This window comes from Chiloscyllium plagiosum, chromosome 22 (genome assembly GCF_004010195.1).
Source record: "Chiloscyllium plagiosum isolate BGI_BamShark_2017 chromosome 22, ASM401019v2, whole genome shotgun sequence".
Taxonomy (NCBI): domain Eukaryota; kingdom Metazoa; phylum Chordata; class Chondrichthyes; order Orectolobiformes; family Hemiscylliidae; genus Chiloscyllium; species Chiloscyllium plagiosum.
In genome coordinates, this window is record NC_057731.1 from 28,497,806 (window position 1) to 28,521,904 (window position 24,099).

The following is a 24,099-nucleotide window of genomic DNA, read 5'->3' on the forward strand; positions in this document are numbered from 1 at the left end:
CATATATGCATATTTCAACAGAAAATACTGAAATTTCTACTCCAGGCATAGACATCCATGCAGTTAATGAGCATTACACTCAGCAAATCATTACTGTAAGGTATATAAATACCCACACATTGTTCATATGCTTTAAGTGCCTTTTGATGGCTGTATGATTTTGTCCTCTATTAGACTTTCTTGAGACCTTTGGCTCGGCTAGGTATTGCTCGAGATCCAAAGTGAATGGTGAAAATGCATATGGTATCTGGAGTGAATATTCAATAGAAAAATAATGTTAATCCAAGCCTCTCAACCTTAGATATGTTTAAATGGGGTTTTTTTGGTCATTAGGTGTTTTTAAGGGAAATGCAAATAGCTGTGAATACAGGGAAACATTTTAGTAGAGCCCACATATAATAAGAATATTAGAATTAGCTGTGGGACTGCATGCTGCCTCACCTACAAGGCAAAATAATTAAAATTCTCTCAGTAGCAGTCCACCAACTACCCTCCCTAATAAACGGATTAACCTTCTATTGATATTCAAACAATAAATTTTGAATGTTAATTTTAAAATGACCAAAACTACCCTGAAGGTTATCAGTTCCAGTTCAGCAAAGTTCACACTGCATATGATATCTAATTTATAGTTTTATTTCCTATTTTAAGCTAACTATATATATATGCAATTCAATAAGCACTACAAGTTGCACTAATACCACTTATTCTAGCCATTTAACATGGGCTTCCTTTGAATGACAAATTTGCTTTCATGATTTAGGATTGCATGTTCTCTGGTTGTTAGATTCGAAACCAGAGTTGGAGCTTATTTTCCCATCACATCTGAATCTTTAAAGAGGCAGCACAGTTCTTCCACCTAGCTGGATACAAGTCAAACTCAGTTGCAGTGTAACAGAGATCTTAAAAAATGAAATGTATGCTTTTCATTACATTTTACTCTTTGGTCTGATGGCAAACAGCAATATTCGGTTTATTAAAACACTTGTTTAGTAAAGATTTTGCAGTATGATTCATACATAACATAGGTTTATGAGAATCTATATAAGTACATCATTTAGGCAGTTATAAAACAGCTTCATAAATTCTTTAATCTGATATTTACTGTTTTGAAACAATTACCAAACGCACAACAATGCTAATTCTGTAAGGGCCTGTAACCCCCCCACCTCTGAACAGCCAAAGGGCAATGAATTTGTAAATTTTTAATGACTTCACATTCTTTGTTCATTGTCAGATGTTTCTTGGATACCAGTGTTCGAGTTGCTAGTGTAAATGTTCAAGAAGGATTTTGACTGCTTGTGCCAAATTGTCCACATACCCATCTGCCTTCACTGTTGGGTGCTGTTCGTCACAGGGTCTGTAAAAGTCACGGAAAAGTAATACATTTACTAGACACAGTGTCCATTATGTGATTAATTATACATGATATTCAGCATCTAAAATGGGCTTTATTTGTTCACAATGTGGATTACATTGAAGCATGATATAAAGTTAATTTTTAAGAGTCAGTTCTACACCAGATATCATTAGTTCTTTTTACGTGTACACGCAAAAATTAACTCTATCTTCAAATGAAATATTACTGTAACTAGACTTTGGTGCAAGATCTTTCTCCTGGACTAGATCAATATAGTTCATATCCAAAACCAGAAGCCTGCAAAAGGTGCTGTAAGACGGCTCTTTGAATTGTTCCCTTTTCTTTTCCCCAGTATAGGAAGTACCTGTTTCTACAACAACCATTTTCTACAGTAACTGGAAGAAACTGGGAACTCAATAATGTGACAAAATCACAAGCACAGATCAACACTATGGTGCCTTTAAATGCACACTGCTAACAACCACCATCTGTAACACAGAAAAATACAAAAGATACTGTGATAGCGATGTACTCTCAACATATGCAGAAGTGTGGAACAACCTGTCTGCCGGCTCATTTAGCCTGAGCAAGCTGTTTAATGTTGGGACATATAAAGGTGAAGCTGAGGGTGAAGGAAATGAAAGAACACAAACAAAATGAGTCTTTAAATTGAACAAGAGGGCAGGTTCTTGCTAATGGAAGCAACTGTTGCAACAAAAAGGTAAGTGAAATACTGATTTAACATCCCTTTGTAACTTGCCTGTTCTAAAAAAAATGTTGCCATTCTCCTTACATGGTTTGAAATGACAGAAAAAAGGGGAATTGCATGGTGTGCTGTGATGGGGAGGGCCAAAAAGTGAGAGAGGAAGTTTCAGCCTTTGGTAAAAGCTATGATCTTGTGTAAGTGGCACTGCTAATAACTGCCATCCTCTATAAATTCATATTTTGCACCAATAATTGAAATGTATTTACACACTTTTGGCCCCTCCACATCACTGTTTGTATACCATGCAGAGTTTCAGAAGAGACTAAATGATCGATTATCTTGCATCTGAGATGCTAAAATGTATTAAGTTTCATCTCAATTTTGTAAAAACCAAACATATGAACTATTTAGCCTTAATTACTCAGCAGAACAATTGTTGACGATGGTTTTTAAATTGCCATGAAATACAGTTATCCTGCATGGAATGAAGTCTTGGAAGCAGAATTCAATCTGCTGTAGACCTTTAGCTGAATGGTACATTGGAAAATTTACATTCTTTTCTATATCGTAATTCATTGTGAGTGATATAGTAAAATACATATGCAAAATTTTGTGAATATTGCTGAACAGCACACTGAAATGGTACAAACATATTGAATAAAAGTGACAGTTTGGTTCAACAATGAAAAAAATGGCAGTACGTGACAGTTTCAATAAAACTAACCAGATGGTAAAGGAAACCAGAAACTGATGCTATCTCAGTGAAAAGTAAACTCCCTTTATACTTCCTCAAAGAGTTCAATCTCAGCTTAACAGTCTTACAAGCAGAACCATCTGCACTCACCATTACCAAATATCAGCTGAGAACCTGGAATGGCTTACCTGTCAGCAGCAGACTGGAAGAGCTGAATAGACATTGCATGTCCCAAGAATAAACACCACACCACTTTCCTGTTAAGTAGTCACACAATTAGTTCTGTTTGCAATTTCTTGGCCAACAGGATGGATGTACCACTTTACTACTGCAAATAGAAGTACAGTCCTTTTTGAACAGTATCTTACTACACCCATTCTTATAGCACTTGCACTGTTAAGATACACTTGCCTTATTTGATTTTATTAAACCTAATCTTCTATTTCCCATTCATCAACTGACTTTCCTTACACAATGCCATATTTTATCATAACCTGTTCACTTGAAATTCTGTAATACATTTCCCAAGGTACACATTATCAAATACCTTCTGAAATACATCCATAATAAATTCCTGCATTCCCTTTATCTACACATTCAGTCACTTTCAAACTTGCGAAATTTGACTTTAACAATGGCAGGCTGCTTGTTCTTTCCTAAATCAAATAATGCTAAATGAATTGTATCTCAAATTATGAATTCAAAGTTTTATGCACAAATAAAAAATAAACTAATAAATATATAATGACTTTCACTTCTGGAAGGTTAGTGCATTGATTACTCTTTAGTCCTCTAGCTTAATATGACTATTTAACTAATCAGTCTGTGATTCCATGCAGCGTTTTTTTTGGCATCATGCTGGTTCAGACCAGAGATTCTAACAGCGAGGTTGGACCCACAGGTCCAGAGCCTTGAAATGGACTATGTGGACTCTGTCTTGAATTCTCCTCTTTTAAAATTCCTTATTTTCTTTATTATATTATTATGGAAGGACTATTATCTCTTTATTTTTCTAATTTATTACCTATGATTTTGTACTTTTGAAGATCTGTAATGCTGGGCTTCTTATTTCTTAATTCTCTAAATGGTATTTCCTAAGAATTTGTACTTAAGATTCTACACTTTGTTAGGAAATTCTGCATAGCTTTTGGAGAACAACAAAAGGAACTGGTGACATGCCTATTTGACTACAAGATTCCGTAATAACACACAGTGCACGTAAGGATGCTCGAACTGATAAAAAGCACAAATGGAAATTCTTGCCTGAAGAACTAATCAGAAAGGTACAGTCATCTGGCTTGTAAGTAAAAATATGGTAATGGTTTGGAAGAGCTTTGAGAGTTATTTCTCACAATTGTTCTACACTCTGCTCTCATTTCCATCATTTGGAAAATCATTTAATTCCACCATTGTACCTTAATCAGCCAGATGAGAATGCACCCTCAAATCTTTCTGTGCATATTTTATGAAAAAATGTTTTAGTATATTATATGATAGAGGAACAAACAAGAATCATTTGCCAATCTTTTTATATATTACATTTAACTTGAATTTCTTCTTCCACCTCCACAAACACATTTTTTCTATTTCTCAACTAATCTTACTTTTCCTATTTTTAATTTTTACATCTACCACTACTTAAGTTTAGGTTCAAATTTAGTCTCTACTTCGCTAAGAAATTCTAAACATTAATTACTCAATTTGCACAGAACATCTTCATTTAATATTTAAATAATCCTCATGCTGATCCAACATGCCATTTGCTAACTTTTCTGCCAATTTTTGGCGTCAGATCACTTGTCATCTCATTGAATGCCACTGGTGTCTGGCTTAATATCTTAATTTTTTTTACTTGATGTTATTATTTCCAATTTGACATTGAACCACACAAGCTGTTTTCACTATTTCCCAGTTGTTCTCTGTGCATCAAATAGTTGTCCCACTTTCTTTCCTGTTTGTCAAAGAACACACTGATCTTTGAAACATATAAATCCACGTCCTGTCATCAGCACAGCTTGCCTACGTTACTACAATACTTCTCATTTCTGACACTACATATTGAACCTTTGAAACTGCTAAATTCATCAATGTAAATTGACTTGTTTACACTAATTCTCTGCTGCTGACTTCCCATTTCTTATTTTGACTACATATATTATCTTTATCCAGTTTATCCAGGGAAAGTTAAATCATCCAGTATTATTACCTTCTTCTTCCATCTCTCTAAGTTGACTATAAGTTTGCTTGACAGTTTCTAACGCACATTGAGAAGTTACAATTTCACGCTCTGTTTCTAAATCTATCTATATCCCATCTGCCCAGTATTTTTTTTATTGCCCAGCACTGTAGAAAAGGCCTTATTAATACCATTATCATACCCATTCTCTTTCATTTCTAATATAATAACTGGGAATAACAAGCTGTTTAACCTTACTATTAAGAACAAATTATTGTGAATGTTGGAAATTTGGAGTTCTGAAGAGGAATTCTACAGACTTGAAATGTTTAGTCTGTTTCTATCTCCACACGTGTTGAGTTTTCTCCAGCTTTTTATTCCTAACCCTTCTACTTTGTCAATTCTTACATTACAATAATTTTCATTTGCAATCTTATTGTATTTTATTTTAGAAGAATCGCTTATTTTGTTTGGTCCATTCCTCCCTTATAAATTTTAATATACCATTAAAACTTTAATTTATATTACATTAAAATTTTCCCCATGACACTGGGCAAGATTCAGGGAGAACATTGATCAAGCTCCGCTTAGGTAAGTCCTGTTCATTCTGTATAGAGCACACTTGTTCCAGGTTCTTCTTTTAAGCAAAGTAGGCTAGAATAAAAGTCTGAAGTGATTTTTATAGAGTGCTACTTAAAATAATGCAGTGCATTGCATACTTGATAAACAAGGGTTCAGCAGTTCTGAATAATTAACCAGAAAATAGGAATACACTGAGATGTGGCTACCCATTGTCTAGGTTCACGTAACAAATAGAAAGGAATCTAGCCTAAATGTTTTGAACTATCATATAATTAAATTTGATGGAAGGTAATGGAGTTCAGGTCAAATGGCTGGAAAAATGATATACTGACCATAATTTCCACTTTTAGATGTAGGTTTGCTCGCTGAGCTGACAGGTTCATTTCCAGACATTTCCAGAAGCTTCACCTGAGGTCCACTGAAGATGTTACCTAGTAAGGTAACAAAATGTCTGGGAATAAACCTTTCAACTCAGCAAGCAAACCTATATCTAAAACCTCAACCTGAGCTACAAATCTTCTGAAAACTCGATAATTTCCACTATTAAGGCATCTAATCGCTTATATGCTCTTGGTTAGATTTGGCCTTGCTTGTTAAGGATTTTACATTTTTTAATGGAAACTTGCTGATAATGTGCAAGTTGCTGAGAGGGAAACCAGGTATCTAGAATGTGAGTGAACAGGATAAGCAATTGTTCATCTTCTTAACCAGTTTGATGAGTTGTGAACTTAACAATGAGAATGAAGTGCGCAAGAAGATAAATAAAGAGATGGGAAAGAAATACTGGATGGATTGCCAGAAAGAAATAAAAAATTAAAAAGTAATATTTGATTTTTAAAAAAAGTCTACAAAGTTAAAACCTGATGGATTAAGAGTTCACATTTGAAATAGCTCATGTTCAGTGCCAGAGAGGTTGATTGGCAGCACTCAATATTTGTTACATCCTTGAAAGGGCATATAAGAATTGAAATGATTTGACTTAACTTTCTGTGGTGGAATTAGTTCATATCTACTGCACAAATACTGCAACTTCACACCGGGAGAAATATTTTGACTGGAAGTAATGGAATAAAAACATAGAATTTCCATGGATTAATAAAAAATGGTTATGCAAAAATCAAGCTATATGTTCTAGAGGCATACAATAATAGGGAAGGGAGCAGAAGTTAACAAAAACTCTAAGAGATACAAATGGAAAGGAAAATTAGAAATCCTGAAAACTAAAAGAGAATATTAAAGATGGTTGACAAGTAAACATTAAGAAAACAATAAGCGATTTTTATAAGTACAAACAAAAAGCTGGACTCAAAGACAACAATGGATCATCTTGCATTTGAGCAAAGGGATGATAGAGATTTTCAAGAAATAGTTTTCATCAGCTTTTACAAAGGACTGAGAGTGTGGGACTGTAAATATATCCAAGGAAAGGTATCACATGCATAAAAAGTGGAACTAAAACTAGAAATGTAACCAAGTCTGGCTTGTCCACGTTGCAGAATATGTAAAGAATTGGGGATAATGGAGGAGCAAACCATAAACTTGCCAAAAATTGAAAATGTCACCAAGTACAGAACAGAATGCTTTGAGGAAACAAAATAGCTATGAACATCCTTTTGGCAGCAGGCAATACACGTGTTTAAGAGTATAGAATTCCAGAATTTGAGATATCAAAAACAGATACTTCAAATGTTTAAAGCACAATTCCAGAGATGGATAATTGAGAATGGTCATGAACCAGGCCTGAACTTTAAATACTGTGGGTAATATTAATACCTTCACTGTTGTGGAATAGGGTTTTCCAATCTGGGCACTTGTAAGCATTATGTATTTTCGGTTGGTCAGAACAAAAGAATGGTTAAAAGCCTAACAGCAGCCTAGTAGCATGACATTTGAAGTCTCAGGGAAGTATGCGAATATCCTTTGTGTTCAGCTGAATGCTATGCAGAATGTAACCATACAAAAGGATATCTCAGGTTGTACACCAAATAATTGCCTAACATTTGGTCTTGAGCAGTGAAAATAGGACAGAGTAAAACAACCTTGACTTTTGGCATCATCTGTGACATTAAACTTTTGCAACTGTAACTTGGTATGGTATTCGATTCCTATAGCCAGGCCACAGTCCCTGAATTTACTCTTGTGTGGAAAATAGGCAATCCCAAAAGGAAATGGACTTTTTAAAAAAAGAATTTGCCTCAACTTGCCAGGTTTCATTGATTGTTTTTTAGAAACCCACTGATTTCTAGTGAGGGAGGTTGAGGGGAAAAACGAGAGGAGCTAGTTCAAGTATTGGACATGATTGATCAGTCAGACTGCTCCTTTCTTTCTGCTTTGTGCTAAAAATGTTAAATGAAGGCACGGAGAAGACAAGTAGCACACAAACCCCTTGGGAATTAGAGGAGAGGCCATGTTCTAATCACCCCAAGGTGAGATCTAATAATTGTGAAAGACGACTTTCAGTTGTTTATTTCAACAATATGAATTCAGGTCTTGGAGCTAAAAGGACAATTTTTTTTAAAACTCTCACTATGAGTCACTAATATTTGCTTTAACTGCAAAAAACGGACATCAGTGGAATTACAAGCTTGCTCACTGGGATCCTGAATGTTAATATAATGTGCAGAGAAAAGTCTGCCAAGCAAGTGCACACTCCTTTATCTTGTCATCCTAAGAAAGACTGAGCTTGGGGTTGATGTGGAATTTCCATGGCTAAAACCAGAGACAAATCTGCTACCGTCTGCCCAAGGCTAAGTCACACCTACTGGCTTCTAAATCCTGAGTGCGACAGAACAAAACAGCAATCTGAAGACAAAGAGCTCATTTGTACAAAGAAATGTCACATACGAGTGAAATAGGAGGACACCACATACAGAGCTGAGATCATAGACACATTCACAGCAGTGTGCAGCTTCGTCAGCTTTAGTCACAAGCCAAAATAAGCTTTCCAACAGCTTTTATTCAGTGAAAGATGTCAACTGCATTTCAATTCATTGCACCACAGAATTTCAATTCTTTTAAAGTATAACCATCCAATCTGTCTTTTATTCGATTTACTTAATGTTCTAGGTGGTTGTGAAGAATAAATTTCAACATACAATGATGGTGTTTTCCATCCTGTCTGACACATTCCTTACAGTATATTTAGAGAATGGCACAATGCCTAACTTTGTTCTGGAGTCTAAGGTATTTGTGCCTGTGTTCAATCATGGAGTGACAGAACTGTTTAAAGACAGATCAGTCATACAATAATGCTAATCCTTACAAAGCCAAATTAAAATGAGCTGACATATAAATTGAAAGATACTAAATTACTGGGATAAGACTAACTTCTCAAAATTACAACAAGAGTTCATCAAACTTGGCTAATAGGCCATTGTAAAGCAACCGGTTGAAAAAGTTCAACACTAAAAACTGAAACTGAATAGGAAACAGGGGACTACTGCAGAGTAACTCAGGTCAGTTGACATTTTCTTACTTTCACTGTTAATGAAGATCGGATTTTACAAATGTTTTTGGTTTGATGTGTATTTGTAATCCATGAGCAAAATTCCTGCAGTTTGAAGATTAAGCTTCCTGGATTTATGAAGTGCATTTGCATGTGTTGAAGGATGAAAACAGACATTTGACAAAAATGTCTGAACATTAGTGGCCAAAGCCAAAGCCAAAAAGATCAGAACTTTTTGTGACAAGGAATCATATAATCTGCAGTAAGCGAAAATATTTCATAGGACACTTCAAATGTGTGGAATTATTAAACTTAAAGTGGATAGATACATTTGCTTTTCATTAGTTTACCTTCGACTACCACCGACAATGTGGACCATTGCATTTATATAAAATCAGTTAACATTAATATTACACAGTGTATGGGGCAAAGTATTTTATGAACAACTTCAGGATAAAGGAGATTTAATGTTGTTATGGGCCATTTCATGCCTGACTACTTTCTACATTCAATTCTGGTAGCAAACATTTAATAAATGGGGCGGCACGGTGGCTCAGTGGTTAGCACTGCTGCCTCACAGCACCAGGGTCCCAGATTCGATTCCAGTCTGTGTGGAGTTTGCACATTCTCCCCGTGTCTGTGTGGGTTTTCCTCCGGGTGCTCCGGTTTCCTCCCACAGTTCAAAGTCAGGTGAATTGGCCATGCTAAATTGCCCATAGTGCAGGTGCATTAGTCAAAGGGGAAATAGGTCTGGGTGGGTTACTCTTCGAAGGGTTGGGCCGAAGGGCCTGTTTCCACAGTGTAGGGAATCTAATCTAAACTACCACAGGTGATAGTGAGTTAATAAGTGGATTTTTCACCTGTTAACTAATGTAAACCGGAATTTGCAGACCAACAGACCTTTGAACAGCACTGGGACTTTGAAATAAACCATGAGGTCAAGAAGAAGGGGCCTTCAATGATAACCTCAGCTGGTGGGGGAACTGAACTTATGCATAACATGATGTCTTACAGCAACATGTCACCATCAAACACATCTTGGTCTCTTGGCTAAGATCAAGAGTAAGTTCCGAGCTGCGAGTTATCAGAGGATTTTGAGATTATCGCTGGATTGTGATTGGATGTTGGAGGATTACTGATTGAGCTGAGTTGTTATTGGTGAACCTTTATGCTGGCTTCAGCCTAACACCAATTCAGTATCCAGTCAACAGAGCAAGAGGAGCCTATGCCAGGGTGCCCAGAACACAGTCAAGGTGACTGTGAAGAAACTGGAGGAAGGCATACTGGTCAGCTGGAATTCTTCATGAAGAGGATCCTCCTGGATTGCTGCAGGTTCCAGTCCCTCTACATGGATGATGTCATTGTTTTCTCCTTAGATCCACTGTCAGTGCACAGACTCATTAGTGTCTGTAACCAAACTGAACTGGCCTCAGGAGCCAAGGTAAATTGAGGCAAGAGGGAGGCCTTCACCATCAGAACAGATTACTTGAAGGCACTGGGAATATGGCTCAGAGGGTTTGTGGAGCACATAAAAAATTGTGCGGAGCCTATTGTCAAGGAGATTCATAAACTGGGTTTACGGGAGCATTGCTCCCTCTCCAGTGAGGGTGAAAACCTGGTCATTAGGTGTGAGATACTCTGATTGTTTTATGTAGTGCAGGTCTGGCCCATTCCCCAAGTCTGCATCACTGCAGTCACCTAAACTGTTTTCTACAGCGATTGGCGGGGGGGGGTGGGAGTGATAGGAAGAGGAGGAGATGCAAGACTGCAAGACCTTGTGTTCTATGATCTGTTTCTTAGGACGCGCACTGACACAAACATCAGTTTAGCCTGGAGCACAATCAACATGGTGAAAGACGCTCTTGGGTCTGTCCGCAACTTGTTGGTCTTTGAATGCAAAGAACTGACCTTGACAGATGGGGTCTTTCCAAAGTCCAGGACTATTTGCTGAGGGATGCAAGTAGTCTTGGGCAGCTGCCATCAAGGTTCCTCAGGAGGGCATTCACTGCACATCACTCAGATGTCAGATCCTGATGGATGCTGTATCAACTACCTAATGTTAGTGCTGTGCAGTGTTGGTGCACAGTCTCATTGCTGCTTTCTCCCCATGGTCATGTAGGTCAGGTTATGTGTAGATACTTTAAAAGGTCATCACTCACTTCCAGTCAATCACATGGATAATGAGATATCTATTCTGTAATACAAAAGATCAAGGATTGCAAAAATAACAACGTTCCACATAACCTTTGCGCTAAGCAGGTGTTACTTGGCAGGTTACCAACAGAGTCTCAAGTGTGGAAGCAGATAGCTATAAGTGTGTCTCAGGCTCCGTGATGCATTGTTCTGTCATGTTCTCTTAGAACGTCCTAGTCATCAGCCTCATCTTCCTTTTCTGAAATTTGCTGTTGATCTCCCATTTTGTCTGAATCCAAGACACCACTTCCTTTGTCATCTCCGGATGTGAAGGGTGCAGAATGCCACAATAATGATGCCATTGTCTGGGCTAGAATGTAAGGCCACGGCACTACAGCCTCATCAAAATGTGACCAGCACTTAGCAGAATTGTGTGTCAATCTGAGGGTTTTTGAAGGAGCCATGAGACACATTTGGAAAGGATGTCCCCTGTCTCCCAGTAGCTGTCCCTTTATGGATGTCCTGCTTCTTCTTCCTCTGGAGGCTGTGTCACAGCCACGGGAGATTGCTGTTCTTACTGGGTTTTATTGAATGCGTTCTCATCACTGTTTCCTTCAGTGTACTCTTCACTGAATCATCCAGGCCACATGGACTTCAGCCATGACATTCTCCTTATGAGCTCCATGACCAAATGATCTCTGAGGAATGTGAGAAATTTAATGCAAATTTATTGAAGGAGCTCCTGAACCTTCACATCCGTCACAGCATTATGCTCTCACACAGTGTTTAATGGAGGCTTCCCAGGAATTTAATAGTCATGACTTAATAGAAAATTTCTGGGACGTTATTGAACTGCATGGTGGACAACCAGAGTTTTGATACTCCATAGGACGCAGAATTTTTCCAACAATCTATCATAAAACCATCCCCTTCCCTAAAACAAAAGGTTGCCAGCCACATCACAACCTAGATCATTGCATGCTTACATTTCAATGTGAGAATAAGAGAATCTGTCCACTGTCTTCATGTTCCTGTGGTTGCCAGTTGGGAACTTCATGTTCAGCTTTTGTTTTCCTTGTTATCACGCATCTTGTCTAGCTTATTTAACTGCACAATGGCATGGTCATGATTGCTTGATGCTGTCGTTTCAAAATGCATTCTTAGACAATGGACTATCTCATTAAAGGCAGAGTAGACTTGATGTGCTGAATAGCCAACCTCTGCTCCTGCATTTTATGGTATTATGACTTGCCAATGAAGTGCAAACTGAAGGCCAATAGGTAGCATTGACTTAATCGATGAAGGGATAGTTACTGCAATTGCCTTTAGTGTAGCCTTAAAAATGAAAGCTTTTTACTCAACCTCCAAGAAAGAAGGTAGCAACTTATTTCGCTTATTTTACATGCAGTAGCAGCCATTTTCCATAATTATTGTGAGTTGACTTTCAATCTGACAGCATCCATCAGGATCTGACATCTGAGTGATGTGCAGTGAAGGCCCTCCTGAGGAACTTCTTTTGACTAGAGACGGGAGGGGAGACAGGGGTGAGATGGAATCCTCAACAGCAGGAAGCAAGTGCAAGGAAATACAGTAATCAGAAATAGTAAGTTGAAGAGACAGGTCAGATTGGAACATGACAGGGAGCAAGGAACGCCTGTTGGATTAAATTGCATGTATTTTCATAGAAGACGGTTGACAGGGGTAAAGCTGATGAACTCAGGGTGTGGAAAGGTATGTGGGATTGGGATATTATACCCATTACAGAATGGCCAAGGGAGAGACGGGACTGGCAGTGTAATATGCTTTAGGCAGGACAGAGGTAGTGAAAGGAGGGGAGGGGGGAGTTGCACTTTTGATTAAATCAAGTATCACAGCAGTAATCAGAGATTAAATAACTGAAGGAACATCCAGTGAGGCTTTGTGGCTGGAGCTAAGAAATAAGAAGGGACATTATTGGGGTTGTACTATCGGCCCCCAAATAGTTAGTTGGAATTAGAGGAACAAATATGTAGAAAGACTGGGGAGACTTGCAGGAGCAATAGGGTTGTCATAGTATTTAATTTTCCTAACATAGGCTGGGACAGCCAGAGCATTAATGGGGTGGAATTTGTTAAGTGCATTCAGGAAAGTTTCCTCAAGCAGTATATAGAGGGTCCTACTCGGGAAGGGGTAAAACTTGACCTACTCTTGGGAAATAGGGCAAGGACAGGTGAAGGAGGTGACTGGGGGAACACTTTGGGACAAGTGACCACAGTTCCATTAATTTTAAAATATTTATGGAGAGGGACAAATCTGGTTCTACAGGTTCAAGTTCTAAATTGGGGCAAGGTGAACTTTGATGGAATTAGACAGGAGTTTGCAGGGGTTGACTGGAGTATTTTGTTTGCAGGCAAAGGGATCTTCAGCAAGTGGGAGGCCTTTAAAAGTGAGCTAACTAGAGTTCAAGGTTTATACGTTCCTGTGAAGGTAAAGGGTAAGGTTGGCAGGAATAGGGAACTCTGGAGGACAAGTGAGGCTTTGACCAGAAAAAAGAAGGCATGGCTGAGGTACAGGGAGCTGGGATCCTTAGAGATATACAGGAAATACAGGAGTTTACTGAAGAAGGAAATCAGGAGGGTGAAAAATGGGCATGAGATAGCCTTGGCTGAGAAGGTTAGGGTGAATTGAAAGAGGTATTTTAAGCATATTAAAAGAAAAAGAATAACTAGAGACAGAATAGGGCCCCTCAAGAACCAAACTGGACATGTATGTGTAGAACCGCAGGAGATAGGCGAGGTTCTCAATGAATATTTCTCCTCTGCATTTACCATGGATAAAGACATGAAGATATGGGAACTTAGGGAAGTTAGTGGTGATATCTTGTGGACAGTCCATATCACAGTAGAGGAGGTGTTGAATGTATTAGAATGTATGAGGGTGGAAACATCTCCTGGTCCTGACCAGATATATCTAAGAACACTGCAAGAGGCTAGAGAAAAAAAATTGCAGGGGTCCTGGCTGATATTTTTGCATCATCGTTAGCCAATGTTGAGGTCCCAGAAGACTGGAGGGTAGTGAATGTTGTGCCATTATTCAAGAAGGGCTGCAAAGAAAAACCTGGGAACTATAGACCAGTAACCCTAACATCTGTGGTAGGTAAATTACTGAAGATTTCTGAGGGATAAGGTATACATGCATTTGGAAAGACAGGGTTCGATTCAGAGTAGAAGCATGGCTTTGTGAGTGGGAAATCATGCCTCTCAAATTTGTTAGAGTTCTTTGAAATGACCAGGAAGGTTGACGAGGGTAGGGCAGTAGACGTAGTTGATATGCATTCCAGTAAGGTTTCACATGGTAGGCTGCTCTGGAAGATTAGATCGCATGGAATCCAGGGCAAGCTGGCAAATTGGATACAAAATTTGCTTGATAGTAGGAAGCAGAGGGTAATAGTGAAAGGATGTTTGTCAGACTGGAGGCCTGTGACTAGTGGAGTGCCTCAGGGGTCGGTGCTGGGCCCACGGCTGTTTGTTATCAATGTACAAAGCATAATTAGTAAATTTGCCGATTAGGCAGTATTATAGACAGTAAAGAAGGTTATCAGAAATTGCAGCACATTCTTGATCAGCTGGGGAAGTGGGCAGAGATATGGGAAATGGAGTTTAATGGTGAATGTTAAAGCCTTAAGGAGTGTAGTGGAACAGATGGATCTTGGAGTTTAGGTTGACAGTTCTCTGAAAGTGGAGTCACAGGTAGACAGAACAGTGAAGGAGGCTTTGGATATTCTGGCCTTCGTCAGTCAGGGCATTGAGTATAGAAGTTGGGAAGTTATGTTGCAGTTATACAGGATGTTGGTAAAGGCGCACTTGGAGTATTGTGTTCAGTTTTGGTCACTTTGTAATAGGAAGGATGTTATTAAACCTCAAAGAGTGCAAAAGAAATTTACAAGGATATTGCCTGGACTCAGTGGTCCAAGTTATAGGGAGAGGTTGGACAAGCCAGGACTTTTTTCTTTAAAGCATAGGAGACTGAGGGGTGACCTTATAGAGGTGTATAAGATCATGAGAGGCATGGATAGGGTGATTTCGCTCAGTCTTTTTCCCAGGTATGGGGCATTGAGGACCAGAAGGCATCAGTTTAAAGTTAAAGAGGAAAGAATAAAAGGGAACCTGAGGGGCAACATTTTTTAAAAAACACGAGTGATACACATATGGAATGAGCTACCAGCAGAAGAGGTTGAGGTGGATAGGTTAAAAACATTTAAAAGGCATTTGGACAAATACATGGGTAGGAAAAGTTTAGAAGGAGATGGGCCAAGTACAGGGAAATGGGGTTAGTGTTGATGGGCATTTTGGTCAGTATGGATCAGTTTGGGTCAAAAGGCCTGTCGCCGTGCTGTAGGACTCTATGACTGTTTGACCATAAGGGACAGTGACAAATGAACCATCTTCTGTACATCTCCCAACTTTGAATGGCACTGTGTTCCCTTGAAAAGCTGAGGACTAGAATGATCCTTTACCTACAGAGATGTACTGATTCCATACTCTCACTCACGAGGTAGATAGCCGTGTGGAATGATAAGTGTAAACCAGGCCCCAGTACAATTTCTGCACATTACAGTTAACCTCAATCTTGATACGTTAATGGGCGATGTCTTGGCTGCAGTCCTCTATGTCCAGTTTCAAAGACACCCTGCTGTCTGAAGCTACCTGCCCACAAATAGTTGGTTGCTTGTGAGAGATGAGCAATACTTTGTGATTTCAACTTCTTACATCCTCAAGATGACTGAAGACACTGCTCATCTCTCATGTGGATGAGACTTAACCGCGTCTGATAATGAATGTTATACTATAATATGACATTGTAACAGTTCAAGTGAAAATATATTGACAAAAGTGATATGTTATTGACAATGATAAATAGCAGCCAAGTCAGCTATATGCCCTCAGTATGTTTTCTCCTTCCTCTCCCTCTTATTACATCTTGGTGTAGGCCTAATATCTGTAGCCAAGATGCAGGGAGCCTGCTTTGTGGTTGACCCTGTTGATTTGGAAGAAATGGGATATCGCTCCCTTCTGCCTTGGGCCTACAGGCCTGCTAAGAATCTCCTGCTCCGATGTCAATTCAGCCTCTTTGTTTTGTCTGGCTGCAGGCTTTGGGATCACAGGCAAGGAAGTGGTGGAGGGGTCAGGGCCAACTCCACCAAACCACTGTTGGGTCTCTTGGTTGTGGTCCAGCCTTTCATACAATGGGGGCCAAAGAGAGGAGCAGAGTATGATGGAAGTGGGCATTAAAAACAGTCACTGGTCACGTGCACCATATCAACTGGAAGCTCACCCCCCACCTCACTCTGCCAAACTACTAACTCTTTCTGCTCTCTGCACTTATGACTCACTCACTGGGGACTTAGTGAGTGAGTCACAAATGCAGAGGGTAGGAAGAGTTAGGAGTTTGGCAGAGTGAGGTGGGGGAAGAGCTGTTCAGCTGATATGGTGCATGTGATAATGAGGTCTATCAGCTTGGGTAAAGATGCAAGTGCAGTGGCAGGGTTGGAATGAGCGCTGGCCCTGTGGGGTGGCACAGAGAGATAGTGGCCCCTTATTTTGTGGAGTACAATAGATCATTGACCTTCTCCCTGCATTGCTGGGGTGGTCTCATTTCACTTGGGCACTGCACTAAACTGCACCTGTCCAAGCTGGTGTGCAGCCTCTTTTGGCCATCTGCAGGGAAGAGGGCTTTTAACAATCCAGAGAGCTGGAACTAATCCCTGTTAATCTCAGAACAAGGTTATATCAATTAGTTATCAGTTGATATAAACTATAGAACGGGTAATATCAGAATTATACATGGTTAATGCCAATACATTTTGAAACCTGTTTTAAACCATAGTCCCTTGGGCTGAAGTCACACAGAAACCACTGTTGCAGGGTTAACAATCCTCTGATGTTGCTAATATATTTTCAGCTGTGAGTCAGTTAAATACTAGAGACTTTAAGTCAGAAACAAATGGATGAAAGTGGCACATGAATTTTAGATGAAGGTTTGCAGCTCTTCCTTCCACTGCTCATCTTCCTTCTCTCACAGCTGTCAATGTTTTATCCTTTTCTCTGAAGATATTATCACTTTACTTTAGGCCTAGATACCTTCTACCAAAGTGACCATTCATCATACAACATTAACTGGAGTTAGATAGACATCTAATTACCAGTGAATTTCAAAGCACAGTTACAAATTCTATTTTTAATAACAAAATTATGCTATTGTTGGCTTAAACCTACTTGTCAAGAATTAAAAGATTGAATAATAATGTTTGTGACATAAATTAGCAGCTTCTAAGATGGCTATACATTTAAATAACTCCAACCTGCAAGTTACAAAACCATTAAAATGGAGTTAGGCTGTGTGGCAGAGCCCACCAAAGACAATCAGTTTGGAGGAATGTGAATGTCCCAGTGCCTGATTCATTCATAAAACATCCAGACAGCACATGTCTATCAACTCTGTATGAAACAATTCTTTAGATACAATCACTTCGGATGAAGACTCTGGTAAAGAAAGGAACTTTTCTAGTCACAATCCAATAATATCTGAACTACAGACCTGGAATCATTGTGCTGTGACCATGTTTGGCGAACTGGTCAATTTGTGGGAGTATGATCGTGTGATGTACTGAGCTAACCTGCTATTACATTTTAATGAAACTATTTTTCTCCAGTCCAAGTAGAAGAGATGCTAAAGAAGAAAGGCTCTGAGTGAACACTCTCTCTTTCTCCATCAATCCATTCTGCAAAAATAAGCCCTGCCTCTTGTTTGATCAGCTTATATGCAGCGGGGATTGTCAAAAAAAAATCAAGTGACCAGAAGACCAGACAGAAATCAACTGTGAACAACTTTAAATTATCTGGAAGAGGAATTTGGAAAGACCATGAGGCCAAGTCTGAAACCAACCAAAACACCAATCTACTGAATCCACAAACAAATAATGTCTTCGGACTTTTAAAATATTTAATCTATCTTCCCACTTTAAAATATACTTGTGTGTGTACGTGTGTACTTTTACACACATATGCATGTGAGAGTTGGAGCATTTTTACAATTCTTATTTAGATCAAAGTGCGATAAATACTACGCCCTTTTCTTCAGAAAAGCTTATAAAACCTGCTAGTGCATTTCTTTGTCGGTCACAGCATTTAAACAGTTAAACAGTCACTGAATTGGCAAGTCTATACTTTAAAAAAAAACACCTGTTGTGGTCAATTGAGGAGAGAAAGAAGGGAGCCATAGTGCCACTTCCCACATGATCGTAACTGCATTACATTTGAATGTTTTGAAACATATAAACAGGAAAAATGCTACCCATCGTTTTCATGCATGATGAAGGTGACTATCACTAAATTAGTGTTATGATCTTAAAAGTTATTTCTTTAATCCAAGTCCCAGTTGCACTCATGGTTGTACAATTCATCTCCAATGTGGTTACTCTCAGATTCCAGGGCTTTGGCAGACTCCTTCCTGTGTTAATGCAATAAAGCAGCATGATGCATTCATATGTCTGCCAAGTCTGACCAATCCTTTGGGGTTTTATTGCTGACATTCAGCCAATGAGAAAATCACTTTTCTAAACCTAATTGTTAAGAATGAGAAAAGAAAATTGTTGAAAAGTCTTGTTATTCTTCTGAAACAATGTTTGGAAAAGAAGGATAGATCAGCAGGAAAAAAATAAAGCTAAATAATGGAGAATAGTCGACATAGTGAATAAGACATAGCTGGGTTGGTGGATCAGACTTTTTCCTTTAAGACTGTTAGAATTGTGTTTTGCGCACAGATTAGCTTCATAAGATTATATTAAACAAAGCTGGTTCCAATTAAAACATTTGAGTTGCTATAAGTGTTTGTTCTTTTTACACAGTACATGAACTAAATAATGGGCCAAGCTGCCCAGGGACTTCCCTGGACCTGTTGGAAAACTGTTTGCTTAAAGTAGAGCAGCAAAAGAAAAATACTGCTGAACAAAACATGGAAAAAAAATGCAATTTCAAAGGAATAAAGGCAGTGCTGATTAACCAGTTACAGTAAGCTCAATTGTATCAACATTTCTTTTATGGTTTCAACTGAAGCTAATACATACTGAAAATAAGATAGTACTAAAGCAGGTTCCAGCAAACTCTCAAGCTTGGCAACATCACAGATTTTCTGGTCCTTCTTTTGTTTTAACTGAAAATATTGGCACGCTTCAGGACTACACCTGGATGTCAATGTTAAAGAAATCTTTAGCAGTTGAAATATAAAGGAGTAAGAATTCAATCCAAATATCTATTATCCAAATTCCATTATTCAAAACAAAAATCAAGTGACAGTAATTTATCTTTTACTGGTAGTATTGATTGTCTGGTGAATATTGATGTGCCAGGAGCATTAATGTGATACATGTTTCCCATTTATTTTTCTCCCTTTCTCCTTCAACTGTCTGGGTTCAAGACTGGAAAACATTTTCTGAAAGGTGGTTGTTTGGGCTGGTGAAGGTTTCAGAAATGGAGCAGTAGGCAAAACAACAGAGGTTTAAACACCAGGACCAAAAAGATTAAATTTGATGGTCTGGAGAGCCAAAAGCCGTAATGTTCAACAGTGGGACAGGAGTGATAAGCCAAAGCCCATAGAGTTTGAATAGGTTAAAATGTATGCAAGGTGGCAGATGGGAAGCTGACTAGGAGAGCATTGTGATAGTCATGCTAAAGACATGGATAAGAGGTCCTGTAGCAGATGAGCTCAGAATTCTTTGTGATATAGAGAATATTGCCTTGGAATCAACTTGAAAAAGGATAGGACTCTCAGATTGCAAAATATTTGATTCAATTTGGGATAGTAGGCGAGAAGGAAGGAGATGAAGGGGTGGTATTAATAAGAAGCTTTTAATGGGAACTGAAGGCAATTCCTTTAGCCTTCTTAATGTTTTAACTGGAGGCATTTAGGGCTACTTCAACACTGGATATCAGAAACAAAAAGCCTAACATTTCTGCACTTGCCAGGTGGTTCAAGTGCAATCTCCCAGCATGCTGCCTTAGCATTGGTGATCTAATGTGTGTACTTTATTGGCAATTCGTGCAACTTCTTTTGGTAGACATTGCTGACATGATCAATTTAGTGCTTGTGACCCAGTTCCAGCCAGTCTTGATTTTCTGGTTATATCATTTGATTTTCAAATTGCAATTATGCATTATGACCATAAATATAGCACCAAAGTTTTGCATGACAAGATATAATGAAAAGTTTATACTCATTCTATATTGCACTATCCCACAGTCATTCAGGTGGAATTGATCACCACAAAGCAGGCCTCAATTCAGCAGTAGAACTTACAAAATATGAATGCACAACACTTATCAATAATGGGGTTTCTGAAAAACAATATTATCAAATGTAAAATGAGCAAGTTTGACTGAAAAACCTATCTGAGACTTCTATTGAAACCATTCTGTGCCAACGTCCTCTCCTTTCTGTCCTCAGACACTGTAGGCTTGACAGGGTTTAAAATCAGCAATCGTGGTTTGTAGGCTGACTCGTCAATTAATCTCTCTCCCAAAAAGATAGACAATTTCGTCTTTGGGGAAGTAGCAATTGTCAGATCATGCTTGGAATTACAAAGAGATCCTTAAGCTTCTGCTGCAGTTGGCTTGAAACCATCATTAAATCGTGCACCAAAGTGTTGGATTCTTGCTCGAAAAAAGAGCAGCTGTAGACAGCTGCAAAAGCAATGTTCCTGGGACTAAGCAGTGGAGTTGATAGCCCTGCATATCAGAGCAACTCTGCACACAAAGCATGATCTCATGTTCCTAATGCCCCATACAACAATACACAAGGAAGGATAGGGGCAGGTGCCATCTTTTGTACGCTGGTTCAGCCTCTTTTACATACTTTTCTTTGATTCGGTACCAATGTTTGGTTGTCTGATTATACTTCTCTGATGTAGCTTGGAATGTATTCTCCAAAAGTGTTACATAAACATGGGTAATTTTTATGGATTTAATGCCAGTGTTGCTTGTACTCTGATCACACTATGTGACTCATTGCTCTCCCAACAACCACTTCTACAACCGCCTCCAACTTCTTGGTAACAGGTTAATATAAACTCTAGTATTACTGACTATTCTGCACAACATGGCTATTATTTTGTGCCAAATACTTTACACTCAGCAGTATTTACTGGCTCTGTAGACTAGAAAACAGATTTACGCGATGGATAGAGCAGGAGCCAGTTTTATCAAAATAGCAGGAGACAGCTCAGGGATGAGTAATCACAAAGGGAACACATTGGCAAGAATAACAATGGTGAGGCAGGGAACTGTAATAGAAAACAGCTGCAGCTGGTCGTGTACAAGGGCTTTGGTTTTGATAGTTTATCAGGTGTAGCATCACATATGAAACACCAGCCATTATCTTCCTTTCAGTTGCTGGCGTAACTTGTTTGGATTTTTCACACTTTCATTGTAATTTTTTTTGTCCTTTTTTAAGCAAAGTGCTTGGTAGCAAAACAAACAATGCCTTATGGCAACTTAATCAGAAAGCCAAGTTTAGCTTGGTATTGATTTGATCAATTCTGTCACGGCTCTCAAGAGATTAAAAATCAACTTTACACATGGTTGAATGTGCCAGATCACTATGTTACAATAATTGTCAGTTTAGGAGGATTAAAGGAACTTGTGGAAAGAATCAAACTATTTAATTCACATCCATATTATATTATTCTGTGTGATCTCTCCAAGTACATGAGCAAAATTTATCATTTGAATTTATAATTGAAATTCATGTTTGGAGGGATATGGGCCGGGTGCTGGCAGGTGGGACTAGATTGGGTTGGGATATCTGGTCGGCATAGACGGGTTGGACTGAAGGGTCTGTTTCCATGCTGTACATCTCTATGACTCTATGAGGTCCAAGTAATACCTACACTCGGAGGATATGACAAATTAGTGAGTCTGTCTTTAGTCTTTTAAGAAACTGCAAATTATTCATTGTTGCATTAAGTTTGTGAGTAAGAGCAAAGCCAGAAAATCTTAAATTAAAAATTTTAAAAATGCATCTAAAAATAATTTTCTACCAGAGGAGTAATTAGCTAAGCTCACCAATTACTGTGGGTAAGTGAAAATTGCATTATACATTTACTCTGTCTCCAATTAAACAATACATTGGCAGTTAGAGTTTACAGGAGAAAGTGAGGACTGCAGATGCTGGAGATCAGAGCTGAAAATGTGTTGCTGGAAAAGCGCAGCAGGTCAGGCAGCATCCAGGGAACAGGAGAATCGACGTTTCGGGCATAAGCCCTTCTTCAGGAATGAGGAAAGTTTCTTCTTCCTGACCTCTCCGCCCCCACCCCAGTCTGACCTATCACCCTCACCTTGACCTCTATCCACCTATCACATTTCCGACGCCCCTCCCCCAAGTCCCTCCTCCCTACCTTTTATCTTAGCCTGCTGGACAAACTTTCCTCATTCCTGAAGAAGGGCTTATGCCCGAAATGTCGATTCTCCTGTTCCCTGGATGCTGCCTGACCTGCTGCGCTTTTCCAGCAACACATTTTCAGTTAGAGTTTACATTTGTGTTAATTTCATTTGAATGGCTTTTAAAATAAAAGGATACCCATCAATGCACAGGATCAAACTAGTACCTTGGATAATGTGAAAATCAGTTTACTTTCCAAGTATGCCCTTGTTTTTACCCAGATGTGACATTTCTCTGTAGTGAGATGAACAGAATTCACCCAGGAGCACAATTTGAAGTCCTGACAGCAAAATTTCACAGAACAAAACGGATAAACGTTAAGTGTACAAAGTACCTTTAAACTGTGATAAAAGTAAAATGGTTACCACTTGTTAACACATTAAAGGCAAAATACCGCAGATACTTGAAAGCCATACTGAATTCATGTATTTGCTTCTCTTTTCACAGATGCTGCCAGAGCTGATGAGTTTCTCTAGCATTCTCTGTGTTTGTCAACTCAATAAAATGATTATTTTCAAAAATGTCAACACTCCAGTTATAGTAAGTGTCATTCAGATATACAGCACAGAAACAGACCCTTCCATCCAACTCATCCAAGCTGACCAGATATCCTAAATTAATCTAGTCCCATTTGTCAGCACTTGGCCCATATCCCTCTAAAGCCCTTCCTATTCATATATCATCCAGGCACCTTTTAAATGTTGTAGTTGTACCAGCCTCCACCACTTTCTCTGGCAGCTCATTCCATAATGCACCATCCTCTGCGTGAAAAAGTTGCCCCTTAGGTCCCTTTTAAATCTTCTCCCTCTAACCCTAAACCAATGCCCTCTAGTTCTGGACTCCCCAGCCCAGGGAAAAGACCTTGTTCAAATACCCTATCCATGCCCCTTATGATTTTATAAATCTCTATAAGGTCAAGACAACCAAAACCGACACTGGCTCATAGTTCAACTAGAATCAGAGAAAATGAAATGATATTACAGGGGAAAGGCAATTTTCTTTAGGGGATACTTTAATCAACCAGTTGTAGGGAGTTGAAAGAAGAACAAATTTATGAGTCTCAGCATGTTAGAACTTGAACTCAGCACTATGTTAGCTCACAGACATGAAGTAATGATGCTGTAAATTCATGGTGTTAACACACCCAACCACCAGATGACATCTGTGCTGAACACAACTGTTGTCCCCTTAATCTGGTTTGTCAATTCTAACATGCTCAGTCTAAACACTGCATTTCATTTTTAACTTTAGCCTAATGACTAATTTTGACCTCAAACTGTAATAAGCTTGAAAATGCTCAAAGTACTGAACTTAGTAAGCAAGGATATATTATCTCAAATTTAAAACAACAACTCAAATTGCAGCCCAACGTGATTAGCTGCAAGGTCACTCGACCCTCTTATGAATGTGTTTTTTTTTGGGAGGGGTAATGGGAAGAGAGGAAATTACAAATCATACATTATATTGAGGAATAATCTAAAAAGGTCTGGGCAGGGAACAGAAATGTCCCGTGAAGCCAGCAAAATGTATT

The 24,099-nt window shown here is 38.8% G+C and overlaps 1 protein-coding gene across 2 annotated transcripts in view; it reads right to left on the reverse strand.

Annotated features, from left to right (window-relative positions):
• Positions 1–972: 972 nt before the first annotated feature.
• The window catches only part of LOC122561158 (phospholysine phosphohistidine inorganic pyrophosphate phosphatase), a 194,819-nt gene continuing 171,692 nt past the window's right edge, over positions 973–24,099 (reverse strand). For both annotated transcript variants that reach the window (XM_043712654.1, XM_043712652.1), the window contains one exon: positions 973–1,360. In XM_043712654.1, coding sequence (XP_043568589.1) covers positions 1,267–1,360 — 94 coding nt within the window. In that variant the 3' untranslated portion in view covers positions 973–1,266. The remainder of the gene's footprint in view (positions 1,361–24,099) is intronic.